This window comes from Scleropages formosus, chromosome 20, assembly GCF_900964775.1.
Source record: "Scleropages formosus chromosome 20, fSclFor1.1, whole genome shotgun sequence".
Lineage (NCBI taxonomy): Eukaryota > Metazoa > Chordata > Actinopteri > Osteoglossiformes > Osteoglossidae > Scleropages > Scleropages formosus.
Window position 1 is genome coordinate 3,345,034 of NC_041825.1, and position 18,059 is coordinate 3,363,092.

Genomic DNA, 18,059 nt, shown 5'->3' on the forward strand with positions numbered 1-18,059 from the left:
CCCCATCTCAGTCATTAACTACAGAGTTAGCTGAAGCCAAAATTATATTCATTTTCTAACTGCTGCTACGGGGGAAAAGCTGAGATAGAAGAGAGTATATACACAGGAAAAGTGTACGAGAGATAAGGGAACCCTCACGCTGTTCTCACCAAACTAGGAAATTTAGAGAAAATACAGGCAATGCAAGATTTATTATATATTTATGGCATGCGGTGGGACTGCCTTGCGAAACACTCACGTTACTATAAAAGCAGAAGCAACAATTCATGTTTTGAGTAAAATGAAGCTCCTAAAATTTAAAGAGTTACGGGAACAAGCTTAGATGTGCTCTGCATTTTCATAACGTGTTGCACTATTATTGCTTCTCCCTTAACATAGTCATCCAAAACTTGACTTTGAACACGACTGTGGAATCGTAACATTTATCCGCGCTTTTCTTTCCTGTGCGCCCGTGCATTTCGAATGTTTGTTTGTGCAGTATTTTTAGTGGAGATGATAGAGACAAAAACAGGAAATGCCCATAGTCACAAAAGCAGGAAATACTACTGTAGGTTTGCTGGAAATAATAAGTAGATTTTCAACTGACACAGTCTTTTCTCAGCCATAACTGTATGTTTCCATAAGTCTTTTTTTTTTTTTTAGTATGCATTCCACAGTAGACTTTTGTTTGTATTTCTGCCAATTTTTTTGACCATTCAGTGTTCGCTTTTATTTTTATCTTTATGCACTGCGTAATTGTCCTTATAAACATTGCACCAAGGTAGCAGCATGAGCCTACCACTGATTTCGCAAAAAATACCCAATTTTAATAGATCATTTCACACACACACACACACACATTTTCTGAACCGCTTGTCCCATACGGGGTCGCGGGGAGCCGGAGCCTACCCGGTAACACAGGGCGTAAGGCCAGAGGGGGAGGGGACACACCCAGGACGGGACGCCAGTCCGTCGCAAGGCACCCCAAGCAGGACTCGAACCCTAGACCCACCAGAGAGCAGGACCCGGTCCAACCCACTGCACCACCGCGCCCCCCTAGATCATTTCATGAATGACAAAATAGAAACTACTCAGCTCCATTTTCACAGTTACATTTTTATTTCAGAATTCTTCCTCAAAAAGTTCAACAATAAAAACACTGACAAAGATGCCCAAACTCAGACAACATGTACTCTTCGACACAAAAGAGAGAGCCAGGAGGAGTAAAACGGTAAGAAGAAAGAAACTTAAAAAAGAGGTTACAGTAAAACAGGAAAATAGACAAAAGGCATAGAGAGAAAATGCAAAAATTGTACCTGTGGCTAAGCGTAGTCATAAAGAATTGAAATGGTTTGTGTTTTTAATTTTGCTTCAAAAACCATAAATCAAAACAATGAGTTTAGTTTCATCCTGGTTCATCACTCAGTAAGAATATCCAGAAGTTGATCCTGCAAGAGCAGAACCGAACACATACTGTATTAATCCATATAAAATTCACTCTCCTATGGCCCAAGCATAGCCACTATTCAAATAATGGGAAAAAAAAGTCCATTTATAATAATCAATTCTCGATTTTTTTGTTTTCCTTTTTCACTCTTCAAGATTGATTGTCATAAGTCAGCAGCTTTGCATACTTAAAGTATTCCCTGGATTTTGTATTTTTCTGCTTTGCTGATTGTCGTTTTTTCCACTGCATGATAAAATATCATTTGATTTTCAACGGCAATGTGAAAACCTCGTCTTCGCTGTTGAAACCTGAGAATGTTGTCCATTAGCTGGTGTCTCGCTGATTTTCATTCTTTGGTAAGCGTGAACCTATGTTTTATTGCAACTGGTTGGCATGAGCTGACAGCCTGATATCAAATATGATTTTCCATTTGCATGTCATTAATTGGATAAATTAATTCCTCCCTGTCTGTATGTATTTTCATCTATCGTCCCTATCTGTGTTTTCTTAAAACAAATGTACTGAAATTGCGTATTATATAGTTGCAAAATTCATTTCCATGCTGCAGTTTTCTTAAGGCCAATGTTTCTAATGAAATGTCAGGTGTTATTGTGAATTTTTTTACATTTTAAGAGTTTCATTTTTTTCCTGGCACTTTTGAATAAAACTAGCATGTCGGGTTTAATCTTGTTCATAGACATAATAAACAGAGGGTCACCTAGAACAATGCAAAAAATATTAGAGTCCAGGGTCATTTTAGTCAGGAAGGCGATGGGTTTGGTTTGACAAATGCAGACAAACATAAATATTTATGCAAATGTGACCTCACTTGTTCAGGAGGAGTGGACACCCAAAGCCAAGTGTCCACCTCCATCGTAATTCATATCTACATGCAAGTTCTCCTTTAGAGGGAGCGTGAGCAAGAACCCTACGTGACGGTTAAGTTCAAATATCCAGTCATTAGAGCAAGTTCCAAGAAAGGGGACGTTGTTGAGACGTCAGTCGTCCGCGTCCGTTCCGCTACAATGCAGCGCGTCGCCTGTCGCTCGTTCTTAAAGGCCGAGAGAGTGGAATGTCTAGAGCTGTGCGCGTGTAAAAATGTGGGGAAATGTTGGATTTCTGACCGAGAAGCGGCCAGTTCGAAGACTCCGTGCATATTTAATCAACGATTGTTAATAAAAAATACCGGTCTCTACATTAACCACTTTAGCAATATAAAGAAAAGAAAAGCAGGCAAAACTACGAACATCTGTGTCAACGAGAGGTCGAGTAGCAGAATTGCTCTAAAAGAAAAAGATTTTTAAACGTTTCTTTTGCATAGGCTAAATGGGATTGTTTTGTGCTTGGGAGGAAATTTTTTTTAGTGCTATGAACCAGTGAAGATAAATGTCATGGGCTTTAGAAATACATAGCTAAAGAATTATTTGATTGGACATTTAGTGGAAATTTTTAAATGATGTCTTGTATATATGGTCAAATAAGATTTACAGAATTGCCTATAGAGTTTATATTACACCATCATGTTCTTAATGTGAACAGTTGTCAGAATATTTGATCTGGTTTTGCATTCGATACAGTAATTCCGCATCACCGCATTCATGAGCCACGACTTCCTCCAGGAGTCAGTTTCTGAGCTGCGTGAGAAAAATACGTACCGTTCTATAAGTCTGCAGTTTTTCTTAAGCGCTGCAGACAATTCATCCAGACGTGGGACGTGGAGTAATTAAAATGTTTACATTTGGAATGAAAGTTGACACGTTTAGAAGCGTGAACTGGCGCACAGATTTTTACAGTGGTTGACCTTCACAGTGCAAATTATTCGGAGTTCTCTAAACTTAGTGGACGAAGCCTCCTTCTTCGTTTGGCGGAAGAGCCGAGGCTTTCGTTGATCTTGGTTCATTGTAAACACAATTAGTTTCATGCAAAGCAGTGATTTTATGGTAGCACCAAAATGGGTATCATCCATGGTAAACTACTGGGTCCTGTTGCATTTTTTCGGGCAAACATGGAAATGCCACTGGTGTTGTCTGCATATGTGTATATATATGTATATTTCCCTCTCTCTCTCTCTCTCTCTCTCTCTCTCTCTCTCTCTCTCTCTCTCTCTCTCTCCTCAGCTCTTTCCTTCCAGTTAGTCGCCATGTCTTTAGTCGTCTTTAATGAACCCCTCTTCACCGTTACCCGTTTATTGCCGTTGCGCTCCCTTGCCTGTCCATCATCCTCGTTCACGGACGTCTTCTGTCTCCCCCTTCTTGTCCTACTGCATTCGGGCCCAGTACTGACCCAGATTCTGACCCATGTTCTGTTCGTTCCCAGGCACCTGCACCGGCACGGACACTCCGGGCGAGATCAGGCCTGAGCGAAAGGAGGAGCGAGACAGAAAGACGACACAGAGCGGGAGATGGAGGGGGTGACAGTCGGAAGTACGTCCGTCGACACGTGTCGCCCAGCGGTACAATTCAAACGTACCGCGGTAATGTGCCGTCACCGCGACGGAGCTGCTCACCTGTACTTGAGTTGGCTGAAGGAGGCGGAGGCAGGTGAGGAGAAGGGTAAGGTGAGGAGTCGAAGCTCCGAGGGGCAGACGGAGATGGGGGCAGCATGCAGGAGTAAGAGGGGGCAGACTGGGGGGGTACAGACTGAACAATGACACAAGAACGGAGAGAGAGGGAAATACGAGATTAATAACAGGAAAAGGAAAGTTGTTTAACTATGAAAAAGTAATATATTCCCTTCAATTTCAGAAAAGCAGTAAAGGAACCTGGATCTAAATGTCACTCAGAATTGCTCAAAGTGTGTCTGAGTGTGTGAAGTTGCACTGCTGCGTCGTGTGATTTCACAGCAGGTTAGTGTATTAATATTAATCTATACTACAGTTACCATAAATATAAACATTGATATAAATTCTATTGAATTACATGATAACACAACACAACCACACACCTGAACAGACATGGCACCTGAATACAATGTGGGGGTTGGGGGGGCAGCAGGTAGCTTAATGCTTAGAGCTGCTGCCTATTGATCACAGGTTTGAATCCCACCTCTGCTTGTAGTACCCTTGATCAAAGTACTGACCCTGAACTGCTTCAGTAAAAATTACCCATCAGTGTAAATGTGTAAATAGTTATAAGTAGCTTAACGTTGTAAGTTTGGAGAACGCGTCAGCTAAGCCAACTAAACCTCTCAGTTTAGACATTTAAGATGCAGTGTGTCACTTGCTATGATTTTTACACATGTGGCCCTCAGTCCATTTCATTGTAACTGCTGTGGACCTGGGCCATAAACTGCTGGAAACACCTGTTCTAGTGTATACAGCCATGAAAGTCACCTTGGATAAAGGTGTGAGCTAAATACTCGTTAATAATCATGGTAAGTGTCACCTAAATAAATAAATGTAAATGTAAAATATCATTTGGTATTTTCAGGGCGGAGGATCATAGTGCAAAGTGTTTGTGAATGGAGCTTTTTTATTTTTATTTCAAAATTTACAGTAACTTGAATTATGATAGCCAGAATTAGGAGAAAAGTTGTGAAAAAAGGTTGACAAAGGAATTATGAATGTCTGCGAAATAAAAGTGACTGACGCTGTGCAGAACAATGCAGTAAACGGTGGTGTGAAAGTCACCATGAGGAGGCGCTGTTGCCCGATCTGTGCGAACAGATGAACAGCTACTGTATTCCATGCAAATGTATCACATGTATCCTGTCTTATAAATGTATCTTCTGCTCCAGTTTATCTCGTTCTTATGTTGTTCTGCACTTTTATTTTTCACTCGAGTCATCTAAGAACTTTTACTTCTTTTTATTTCATTCCATAATATCGTTACACCTATATAGTTTTTGGCAATCATGCATGTTTCTTTTAGTAAGCTGATAAAGTCCATTAAACAGTGTTGTTTACGTGACATTGCAGAGGGAAGCAATCATTAGCTGGAGATGAACGTCACCCATCATCGATCACTCCTTCTAAAGTTATTTGTCTGACAAAGTGATATGAACTCCATTGCCCTCATATGAAGTAGGAACAGTGCTGTGAGACCAAACCGATAATGAAAACAAGAATCACCTGGACTCCAGGGAAGACTGAGAGTGTGCTGTAGTTCGAGAGAGAGGAGTCATTACGACTGACCATGGAGCCTGAGCAAAAATAAAAAAGACAGAAAAATTGGAGAAATGCAGCAATGATTGAAAAACCTGTGCACTGGTACAGAATTAAGAATTTGCCATTATTTCATGGTAAGAAACAAGTAGAGATTATAATTGTAAAATGCAAATGTAATTTGTACGTTAAAATTTGTATAACAAATTGTCAGCTCACATGTACAAGAATAACCTTACAGGGAACGTAAATGTAAACCAAAAACTGGAGCACTCCCACACGGCACAGCTTCTCCAGCACATCTCAGTTGCCTTATAGCTGTGTGCCTGCTCATAAGTATCTCTCAGAAACCCTCTGACTTTTCCTCGCAGTGTAAAACCATTATCTATTATAACAACGAAGACGCAAAATAGAAAGAAAGGGCTAAAATAAGTTGAAAAGGCAAAGAAAAGCCTTACCTATCAGTTTAAGTGACAAAATCAATTTTCTTGAAAGGTAACATCATGACGAATGACTTTAAGTGATTTGGTTTGCATTAATTGATCACAAGAAATACTTTACAGTCATTACATTACAAAAATTGCTTCTTCAGGTGGTATCATTACTAGTATTATTATTACTACTACTACTATATGTAGCACACTAAAAGCAGCTTACAGTTGAGAAGAAGAACAAATGGGTTATAATGCTAAAGAAAAGAAATTTACAAGAAATATCAGAATTTAAGCATGACAACAAAAAAAGAACAGAACTCCTCAATTATTAGAAACCATTCGTCCAGTGAAGGTACGTGGTGGTCTGGAGCCTATCAAGAAAGCGCAGGATATGAGGCAGCATACACCCTGGATGGCATGCCAGTCAATTACAGGGCAAACGCTCCCAAATTTTCATTCGGTCACAGTCACACACTGAGGGCAAATCTGAGTCACCAGTTCACCTGAGGCACGTCCTTGGACGGTATTGTGAAACCCACGCTAATGTGGAGAGTACATCCAGTGCAAACTGCACAAGAACTGGGCCAGGAGCTATAAGGCACCAACACTACCCATTGTGCCATCGTGCAACCCAAGAACAACATGATACAGCAAAACACCTACAGAGAAGTTAACGATAAGATAGACAATGAGAGGAAAAATGGGAAAGAGGGTCAAAATAAGGGAGCGCTGAAAATGCCTTGCATTTAAACAGTTCGGAACATATGGGTCTTAAGCCTGGATTTAAAGGTGTCCAGAGTAGTGTTGCTATTCTACACTTGGTTTTAAATGAGATTTTTTTCATGTTTAAAAAATAAGGCGGGAATTCTCGATATTCGGACGTAAAGGCAAAAACCATTTTTTGTCCCAGAAGCGCATTGTTTATTTTTCCCATATAAATTAAGAACAAATAAGTAATTTACAACAATTCAACTTACGAGCAGTTTTTCAGGAACAAATTATTGTCGTCACGCAATGGGTACAGGTAATTTTTGACAAATTTTTGAATACTGTCTTTTATCATGAGACAGTAATGTACAGTAGGGCTCGAGACAAACACACACCTGCGCTGTTGCCGTGCTGATGGTGATAGACGGTCGAGTTGAAGGAGGTGCTCAGTGGGGCGTGAGCTTGAGAGCAGGATGTGGAGCTGCCTGATCTCCTCTGGTTGCGCAGTTTCTCCTCCCGCCTCCACTTGGCCCGTCGGTTGGAGAACCACACCTGCCCGTCGTTGCGAAAGGGAAACGTTGGTGCATTGAAGGTAGCGCTGCGGATAACGACTAGTCAGCGACAGCTTAAAACCTTCAAATCCAAGAGGATGAACCGTTTTGGTAACTTTGTGTAATTCGTTCAACAATAACTTTAGAAAAATACACTGCCTTTTCAAATGTTAAACCATGCTAGTCACTTGAGTAATAGGATTAAATAGGGAACAATAAACACGCAGTATTTACAAGACTTTCGATACGGGAGGATTTGGCAGAAGCGCATCGAGCCTCAGATAAACTCCCAAACCTGAATGCGTGCTTCCGGAAGATCAATTTTCGCCGCCAGTCTCTCTCGCGCAAAAACGTCAGGGTAATGTGTCCGTTCAAACTCTGAGGGACAGATGTTGTCAACGCAGTTACGGTACATTTATTAGACGTCTCAGAGAACATACAAGTGCCAGGTATGAACCTACTGTACGCTGGTGGAGGCCTCATTTTAAGCCCTTTGACCAGAAGTAGAAAGAGTAACATCTCAAGGATATATTCATCGCTTCTAGATGACACTTCTCTCCAAATCAACTTCCGGTTATTTACCCATTTACACAGCTTGGTAATTTTTACTGCAGTAATTCAAGGGAAGTACCTTTCTCAAGGGTGCTACAACAGTGGGACTTGAACTCACAACCTTCAAAGCTGCCCTGGATGAAGGCAAAACTTTGGAGAAATGGTTATGGGGGACGTCCCCATCCTAATGTGACATGTCTCTACAGTAAAACAATCTTTGAATCTGTACGTCAGAAAATTCCTCAAAATCCAACTTGGGCAGCAGGTCCAGAGGCAAAGCGGCCAACAGCAGCTCAAACGTAACGTTTCCCTCAAAAGAGCATCGGTTTGGAAAGGCGCCCTGACCTTTCTCCAGCGCCTCAATCTGCTCCTGCGTGAAACTGGTCCTGTTCCTCTGCAACTTCCTCTTGAGCTGCAGGCGGAGCTGCGATTCTTCGCCCTCGTCCCTTTCTGTCTGCACTCCCGCCCCCCCGAGTCCCCCGTCCACCTCCACCCCACAAGGCTCTGACACGGCTAGAGACGGGGTAAAGGGAAACGTGATAAAATATGAAACGGTCACACGGGACGTCAGCATGAGTCAAAATAACATACCAAGCAGTAGGACGAAAAGTTCACAACAAGTAAACATACATAGAATATATAAAAAATGTACTTATTAAAATTAACTGTGTCTTAAAAGACGCTCTGATAAATAGCGGATCAATCGCTAGAAAGCTCAAATACAGAGTAATACACATGTATATTACATACAACGTATATTAAAGTATATGTGAATATTAAAGTGCATGTGAACATTAAAATTAAATGGTGTAGAGTACTGCATGCAGTAATTATTGTTCATGCAGACATGGAGATCATTGGACATCCGTTCATATGGAGGACAATAGAGTTATGTATGAAAGTCCGTTGGTCAAAAATACATGTGCGTAATTCATCCGTATGAAAACACGAGCGCTCTCGGCTAAAGCGTCGGTTTCTACGGTGACTCACACATACCTGTGTTGTGCTGCGACGGAACCGCGTTCGGTTGGTGGTACCAGTTGTTTTGTTCGGTCCAGTTTGAGCCGCTTTGTAGATTTAACATAGTTAATTTTTCATACATTATAGACTTAAATACCCCCTGTTCCCAAAAGAAAGCGCCTTTCCCTGACCTTTTACCGTGACTCCCCTGACCCCTGACCCCTGACTCCTCAAACTAAGTGGAGCAAACCTAGGAAGACCTAGAGAGAAGGAGAGAGAGAAAGTGGAATCTTGATATTCTGTAATTGTTTGGAATGATATTCCGAGTGAGCATCAATCATAATGAACGTGACATCATCAACCTCATCATCATCATCATCACCATCATCATATAGAGGAAGTGGCTGAATGGGTCAGAAGTGTATCTCCTTCACCAAATACATACATCCCTGTGGGTCTGCTGTCTTTATTTGTATTTACGGGGCGCTGCACATGATTGTTGAGACATGCGCTGAGTCAGATCATTTGAAACCATCTCAAAACGCCGTAAACAATCCAACAGATGAAGTACTGAGACGTAATGAAACGCGAGAAAACGTTCAAACTCGAATTCTTCTCCCAAAGCTCACCTCCCCCGGATCTATCTCGACACTTTTTTTTTTTCTGGTGAGTCCTTATGATAACTCTGACACTTAGTGGCTTTGCCCTTTCTGCCCCCATCCCCCCCCCCCCCCCCAAAAAAAAAAAAAAATCACACCTCTGAAATTAATATGAAATCAGAAACTCACCAAGTGCGGAAAAGGAACGGGGTAAAGAACGTGCAAGCACAACCCGGCTGCTCTTCCTCCCTCTTTCCCTGGTCCCCTCTGTCCCTGAGCGTCTCTCCACTCGCTTTGTTGGCTATGGACTATATGAGCGCAAAGAGGACAGAGGGAGACGCGGAGAGAGAGGACAGAGATGGAGAGAGTTAGACGGGGCGAAAGAGAGGGAGGGAGGGCGAGCGAGAGAAACACGTCTGCAGGCATTCTTGTCCTCGAAGCCATGGAGAGAGAGAGAGGAGGGAAACGGAGAGAGAGAGCGAGAGACGAAGAGGGCAAGGGAGGGATGGAGAGGGGAAGAGGAGTGACACAGCGAGTCAGCATCATTGTCAAATTTGAACTTAATGGCAGAGAAAGGGGGAGGTGACATGCATGAGGGGATGGTTGGAGGAGCATCACAGACTGGGAACAGGGGCAAAACGATGGGCGACGCGGACAATGCATCCGAGAAAGTATCAAAAAGCACAACTTGGAAACACGAGAGCACGACCGGATCCCGCACCCGTTCCCCGGATAATGGGCCGAAACATTTAAAGTCAGGGTTTTGTTGGGTTACCTCCGGGAGTTTTGCTCTGCACGCCATCATTTTCAGATCGTCCTCGTCTTTCTCTTTCCTTCTGCTCATCACCTCTTCTTTTCTCAGGCGTAGAAGAGCAGGAGGGACATACAGGGTGAAGCTGCGACCCACAGGGACGCTGCACTGGCCAAACTCTAAACTCTCATCTTATTTTTTTTTACTTCAAAAGTGCACATTGTCTACTTGTACACATCGATATTTTATGAAAATAATTCATTAATAATCAATTAAACTGCCCCGAATTGTAACCCTAACTCTTGAAGTGATAAATGAGAATATTAAAATGAATGTTTTTTTCGAAGTTTGGGGCACAGTACGAGTACAGGGGTATAGATGGTAAAAATCAGAATTTGACTGTGGTTCACTTAACATTTGTTCTGTCGTGCGTTTTTCACGTTGCACGTAAATCGTAAATCGCGACGCCATAGGCGTAACAGGGGCCGTGGGGTCGGGGGGCCCCGGTGGACGGGTGTCTCAAAAAAGTCTCCGTTTGCGACCCCTAGAACTCCGTTAAGTGGTGTTGCTGACATCCCTCGTATTTTTGGTGGACCCAACACCAATATGTTGTTACACCTCCGCGTTCACTAACTAGCAAATAGTTAGAAACAACCATTAGGTAGATTTTGAATGCGTTTATCGAACGTATACACTGCTTTTCGGTGCCCGGGGACTTTTTGCTAAGTGGGACAATTAATACTTTATACTGCGTGCGGTGGAATATGCATAATATGGTCCCGGCGTAACGTACAGGGTGCAGAACGTCTCGAACTGAGCTCGGGACCGTTTTCTGAGAACATTCGGGGCATGATGCTAATTACCGTCAACATGGCAATATAATAAGATACTAATGAAAATGCGATGGCTGGTTAATGGAAGGGTGAAGGAAGGGAAGAGAGGGGGACAAGGGTATAAAAATATCTCTGTGCAGCAAACGGGAGATGGGGGGACAGGGAAAAGTGTGAGAAAGACAGGGGGAGGAGGGTGCCAACTTGTTTTATTTCCGGTTGACAAAACGCTGCGCTCCCTCTCTCTCTCGCTCGGCCTCGCTCTCCCTCTCTGTCACTTTCTTCAGAAGATCGCCTGAGAGGAGAGGCTGAAGTGACAAACAACAGAGAGGGAGGAGAGAGAGGGAGGAAACAAGTGCGAGAAAGACGGGAACGAGAAGAAAAAGGCCCAGGACTGCGTGTGTGTCCGTATGCATAAGCAGCGTCCTCTAAGCGTTTTTATATTTCGTTACATCGTATCGATGTTGCATACATAGATGTGCGTGCGTAGATCTGCGTGCATAAATCTGCGCCGTCCATCCATATGTTTCTTAGTATTATTAGGCATTACATGTAAGTTTGCGCAGTGCCTCGGGACGGCCTTTCACTTAAATGCAGTGTAATGTGCATGTGTTTGTTTGTGTGTGTGTGTGTGTGTGTGTGTGTGTGTGTGTGTGTCTGAGCGTGTCCCTCAGTTGCGTGTGTGTATACTTACAAAGATTTGTGTAGCTTTAGGGCACGGTCTCTTGTTAGTTTATTCCTGTCATCCTCTCTCTTTTTTTACCGCTGCAGGGGGGCATGAACCGAGGAAGGGGGGAGACGATGAGCGGTCACCATAGCAACAATGCCGGGACAAATTTTCATCAAGTCTGTAAAATAAAAACAAAACAAAGATGGGGTGGGCAGGGGGGGGGGGGGTAGGGTTGGTGGGGGGGGAGGGTCACAATAAATATGCTTACTGGCTGCCCGCTCCGGCCCATCCTCAAATTAACAACATCAGCGAATGGAGGCATGACGAATATCAGCAATAATATCGGCGAAATATTGCGCTTGACACGTTACGCCCGTCACCGTCCGGCCTTCGCCACCCTTGTCCCTCACCTCTCCCCGGTGTGTTTGTCTGCTTTTAATTTTATTTTAATTGGCCGGGCCCTGGCGCACTGGGCCAACCTCTGTCTCCCCTTCGCTGCGCCGCGCCGCACCGCGCCGCGCCTCGTCTCCCCCTTGCTCTCTCCACTGTTGTGTAGCCCCAGGTGACACGGTGACGCGTCCTCCCTCCGTCCCTCCCTCTCTCTCTCAGCCCCTGTCACCTTCAATTGCTCCATGGAAGCAGACGCAGCGCCCGGGGCGAAGGAGGAGAGAGAGGCAAGGGAAGAGGGGCTGCAGAAGCACTGAGTCGGGAAGGGATGGAGGGAGGCAGGGAGGGAGGGAGGGGACGGGGGCAGGGGGAGCAGAGACAGGAGCGCAGAGCAGCATCACGGGGGTCTCGCTCAGGATGCGGTCAGGGCGACGCAGGTGGGCTCTCGCATGGGAGGCCCAACCCAGTACAGCCCCAGAGATGGCAACTGGGAGAGATCAGACAGAGCGACGGAAAAAAAAAAAACGAAAAGCGGACAAATCGTAGCGGACGTCTCTTTGCGGTCACGAACACTTTTGCACGTCGGAAAGATCGCGTCCCTGAAAACAACGCTGCGCAATGCTGCACGTGCGGCTCGGCAATAGGTGCTTCACGCAGAGGCGACTTCGATAAACCCGAAACACCGATGAACAGATTGCAGGGCGACGGTGCCGGCGCACCAGAACTTGGAGTAGCCCGAACGCTCAAAAATGGAGGGAAATACGAAGAAATGCAGGCGTTCGTCGGAACACATAAAGTCTGCACAAAATGAACAGGGTGCATCGCGTGCCTAATTTCGTGTAAACATTTTTAATGTGGACATATGAGTATTAGATACACTAGATATGAGTAAACTCACTTTATTGCACCCCCCCACGCCCTTAATTCTTTAGCAGCCCCTTTGATTGCGTAGTGATGTCACTGAACGGCTCGTTTATCGTAATTCTCTGCTATATTTGTTGAAAATGCACGTGTTTTTCGTGTTATGTTTATTTTGGAATGCATGTTAGGCAATATTCAAAGTACAGTAACTACGCTGGGCGTGAGACGGCGCAGCCCTGTTAGAGGCCTCGGCTGTTTCTTCTGTATTCTGATGCCTTTAAGCCTTTAATATTTTAGAGCTTTTTAATTTTCTGCATTAGGTCCGAATGAAGCTTTTTAGAAACGTCCTTTGAACGCGGTTACGGTAAAGAAATGACAAACAAAACATTGCAGCGAACACTATTACTGCACCAAAGAGGGCATCAGCGGAGCTCATTTGGGCTGAAACGCAGAAAAAGGATTTTTGACTTTTTTTTTTTTTTTTTTTTTTTTAAATAGCCTTGCGGCGTTAATGCTCCGAATATCAGATCATGGTTTATATTTGTTTATATTCTGTCCTGTCGGTTTAGTACAGCTGAAACAGGAGGGAGGATCTGATGGCAATGGGCTGAGATGGACCATTGTTTTCCATAATTAAAAAAAAAAAAACATCCCTGGCATGTGGAGCACCCAGTGGGGTAATGTGCGTTGTGGCTGTTGGAGGGAAAGGAGCCGATCAAGTGAACAAAATGACGCTCCTTTCATTTCGTGGGCCCTTTACAAGTAATCTCTCCGATTCTCGTGCAGCTGCACAGGGCGCATTTCGTTATGACCTGCAAAGTATTGCAAACCGAGGTAAAGACGTAGTAAGGAATGAGTCCTCGAACGGATGAATCTTTAAAATACTTTATAGCTTCCATCACCATTATTCACCAGTTCTATTTCTGTGATGCATACATAATGAGAGAGAATTAGAGTATATGCTGTATATGCATATATAACTGTGCATATATATATATATATATGCATAGTTATATATGTATATACAGTATACACTCTAACTGTATGTATAAATATATATATATTATATATTTCTCTCTGTATATAATATATAAAATACATATATGTATATATAACCTATATATACATTTCTTTCTGTACATATATAGGTTACATATATAAATATGCATTTTTATTTGACTATATAACCTATATATTTCTCTCTGTATATATATAAATATACAAAGAAAGAAATTGTGTTTTTGTGTGCGTGTGTGTGTGTGTGTGGTTCATGGGAAGCGATTCGTCAAATACTGTAAAATAGTTACACTGTTAAAGATTTGATCATTATTAATTTCGAAATAAATGTCGGAAACGTTATGTGCTGTGATTTACATATTTTTTAACCAAATTTTATACGATCCAGCCCTGCTGCAGGAAGGACTTAACAGAGACTTTTCTGTTCCCTCTTTCACTTTCTGTTTCTTTCGTTTCTCAGAGGAAATTTCGAGAAATTATGGGTTCGACTTCATGTTTTCAGTTTAAGAAATTCTCCAGTTGAAGCCGTAAATGTTGCGCCGTAATGGTTTAATTTATATTATAGATGTATATAATATATGTTATTATTATATACTCTATAATATATAAGAATATATAAGTTATATATATATAAGAATTTGATGTCAATGCAGAATTTATCTTTAAACATTTTGTCGTGCTAAATAATCCGTCTCTTTTTATTTTTCTTAGTTTTTATTTAATTTAGAGCCCTTCTTCTTTCACTTGATTATTAGTTACTGTGTATTTGCGGGTTTATTTCCCTGAAAGAGCACGAAACTCATGATGATCATGTGTCTGGAAAACAAACAGCTAATTCTATTTCTCTGTTCAACAGTATAACATTGTTTTTTTTTTTAAATGTTCTGTTTTACATTTTTAGCTGGGAAATGAGCGACGCTGAACCGTGAAAGGAAAGAGAATAAAGAGAAAAATGAGCAGAAAGGCGCGCGCGCTCCATCCAGGTGAATAATAATTGAGACAAAAGTTCAAACTCAAAGTCTTTATATGTTCAGATGCACAGTTTAGGCTGAGCCGAATGTATTTACTGGTAAAAGGCAGTACTTTACCGCAGTGCAGCCACTGCGAAGCCGCCGAGCTCCGCGGAACCAGCGGCACGGCGCCCCCTAGCGGCCCACCGGCTCCGAGCGCGTCTAGCCAGGCATTTATTTTTAATTTTTTATTTTACCTACTTATTTACTTGGAACACGTGCAATTTGTAATAGAAAACTGCAAAGGGGGTAAAATATAGGAAATTTTTCATTTAGCCACATTAGACATGTGGACACATTTATAGGTATTTGAAATGATGTGCTCCATCACACCATGTGTAAATACAGCCCAAGCGGCCTATAAACACACACACACACACACACACACATATATATACACATATATACATACATATTTATACACACACTGTGTTGCTTCAAAGTACTGTATATGAACCCCTAGTTGTCCCTTAGTTTTACCACGAAACAGTTATTTAATGAGAATCGGTGTTTCTCATGGGACATAACAGGTGTATAATGATCAATTCCATATGTTGTTTAGAGGAAATTGTGTGTGTAGTGGCAACATGTAGAGTAAAGGTGTAAAAATAAGTGAAGCCCAAGTTGAATTGGTTACACCAAGTAGGTAAGTAGAACCAGGGGTGTAAATCAGAATTATTTACTCATTTTATAAGTTTAAGATTTAACATTTGCATAAGTTTATTTTAATATTTTATACAGGAATACTTAGCATCCCTGTAGGGTTCACATACTTTGGCAACACTGTATATATATTTTTTTCTTAATTTAGCAGTATTTACTCAACAGCTGGAATGATTAAATATACAATGATCATGTACGAATAAATCTATGTATATGTACCCGTTCTCTCTGCTGAATAAATACTGAACTATTACTTTAGGGACAGATGAAGAGATGCTGTATGTTGCTTATACCTGTCAGAGTCGACGGGGCTGTTGCAATATTCACAGGTTTGTGTGGATCTTCCTACAAACATTTATATTTAGTTCATGCGAAAATACTAATGAGTTCAATAATGTGCGTTGTGACATTTTATTATTATGCACAGCTGATGCCAAAACATTTAATGCCTGAAGAGAAGGGATTTGGGGGATGTTGTGCGTTTACAATCACACACTCACACACACACAGTGTTAAATGCAAAAAATGGCCTTGTTTAATTGATCGTTAGCTACATGACTGCAGGAATATGTAGAAAAGGGAGATACAGTGAAAAACCGCTGGTGATGTTTGCATGGAAAGTAGGGGCGACATTTGTTATGGTTAATTGTTATTGGTGTAATTGTTGGATGTGTGTATGTATGTATAAGTGTGTACATGTATGTTATTTTTATTGTGTCTACGCTACACTATAAGCCATTGGGAACCGAAGCCAGATTCCCTGAATGTGTGTGCATACTGGGCCAAATAAATCAGATTCTGATTCTGTTAATAGCAGTAATTCACTGTTATCATTTCCGAATGAAGGACTCGGCAGCACAAAAACGTTTACATAACTGATATTTAAACCAAGTGCTAATTTTTATTGACTCATAGGCATAAATGAAAGAGCCCTACTGCATATCTTGTGCAATCCTAATTCCTGGGAATTAAGCTCTGCGAGCGGAGAAAAATACAGTATGTTGTGCTAAATGGTAATAGTGATACGCAAACAAATGCTTAGGTGTAAAAAGGGTGGGACAGGGGGACATGTCCTCGAGTACAGCTGTTGACATTTTTTCTTGGTCCCCCAATACCTGTCAAGCTGCTACACTCCTGCGCACAAACGTATACAGGACTGCTCTCAGCAGCTGGATGGGTGAATAACGGTAAACGGGCTGATGGCAGAACAGCTCCCAGCAACATAGAAAAAAATCTAAATTAATCAAATGAATGAATTAATTATTAATTAATTGAAAAGCAACATAACTTTACATGAAAATTTCCTTTCTGTTTTTATTTATACAATGGGCTATGTATTACAGTATATATACTATACAGTAGTGTCAGTGTATGTGTATATATATAATCTACATTTATATCTACAGATATATACACATATTGTACACAATCCATCGTATACTGTGTATATAGTTACATATGTTGTACACGGTACAAACACACATACACAGTGACATTTGCAGTATATGTACCATATAATAATATATATTATATACATGTGTGTGTATGTGTGTGTGTGTGTGCGCCATAGGCTACATTCGAAAAAGGAAGAGCACTTCCTCCGCTCGGTCATGAAGCGGCTTAAATACCAGCAGCTGCCAGAATGCGTTTTGTTGGACCGACTTCTTGCATTTGCCCCAGAGAGGCGAAGAACACCAAAGCTCTGCAGAATGTGCTCAGGCCATCTCACCTCTCCGTCTCCGTGGGGTTACTGGGAGCAGCTGGCAGGATGCGTTCTTCCACTCTTATTCGAGTCTGGCTTATTTTACACCTTTGAACAGTGGTTCCCAGACTCTTTTGGTGGCGGCCCAGAGTACAGCTTTGTTCTGACCTGGCGACCCGAAATGCTGCTCCATGCAGTGTCACTGACCGATCACTTCCATACGCTGTGTTTATCCGTTCAGTTTAATTGAATTTTTACCAACGCATGATGATTTTAAAGGAGTTTTGAACTGGACAGGATGAAAAACAAATTTACGTGAAAATGGCTATCTCGCAATCAGAGACTTTCTGGGTTTACCACAGTACTGTTTCACTGATGACCCAGAACCCGATGTGAACGAACTTGAACATTATTATATTAAGTTCACATAGATGCTATATTACCCACAGTTATTCCTTGTACTTTAATTACTACTTCAGTAATCCTTCAAATTGTGCAGGTGGAATCATCCCCTTATAATACTGTAATATGTATCTTTTTTTTTTTTACCCTCAGCAGCACCCTCATGACACTCCTTTTGGGAGCCACTGCCTAAAAAGACGGAGCGCATCACTTTGCTGGGTGACCAGGACTCTGCTTTTCTAGGCCAACGTTCCACCGCTGCAAGGTCAGGAGGATGATCTTCTCTTTCTGACTTTAGCTATAAGTTAGAGCAGACAGTCACCGAACATATCCACTTGCTTCGAGGTATAACTGAACGGCGTCTGGCTCCTTTGACTCAGTCCCCCACAGCTGTCTACTTTTACCTACTGGTGAGACCGTTGTCCATCATCTTG

General features: G+C 42.1%; 1 protein-coding gene across 4 annotated transcripts; it reads right to left on the minus strand.

Annotated features, from left to right (window-relative positions):
- Window positions 1–3,503: 3,503 nt before the first annotated feature.
- Window positions 3,504–12,327, minus strand: LOC108925146 (paired box protein Pax-6-like). Of its 4 annotated transcripts, XM_029246861.1 has the most exons (11): window positions 11,994–12,327; window positions 11,608–11,761; window positions 11,118–11,221; window positions 9,522–9,765; window positions 8,770–8,993; window positions 8,119–8,286; window positions 7,517–7,599; window positions 7,066–7,222; window positions 5,496–5,566; window positions 3,933–4,065; window positions 3,504–3,781 (listed from the first exon to the last, which is right to left on the minus strand). In XM_029246861.1, the coding sequence occupies exons 5-11, from the start codon at window positions 8,873–8,875 to the stop codon at window positions 3,684–3,686; spliced, it is 816 nt and encodes a 271-aa protein (XP_029102694.1). In that variant the 5' UTR covers window positions 8,876–8,993; window positions 9,522–9,765; window positions 11,118–11,221; window positions 11,608–11,761; window positions 11,994–12,327; the 3' UTR covers window positions 3,504–3,683. The 4 variants fall into 4 exon arrangements, with proteins under 4 accessions (XP_029102694.1, XP_029102696.1, XP_029102693.1 ...); XM_029246863.1 differs by having other exon boundaries at window positions 11,118–11,761; window positions 12,203–12,327; XM_029246860.1 differs by having other exon boundaries at window positions 11,118–11,761.
- Window positions 12,328–18,059: the final 5,732 nt, after the last annotated feature.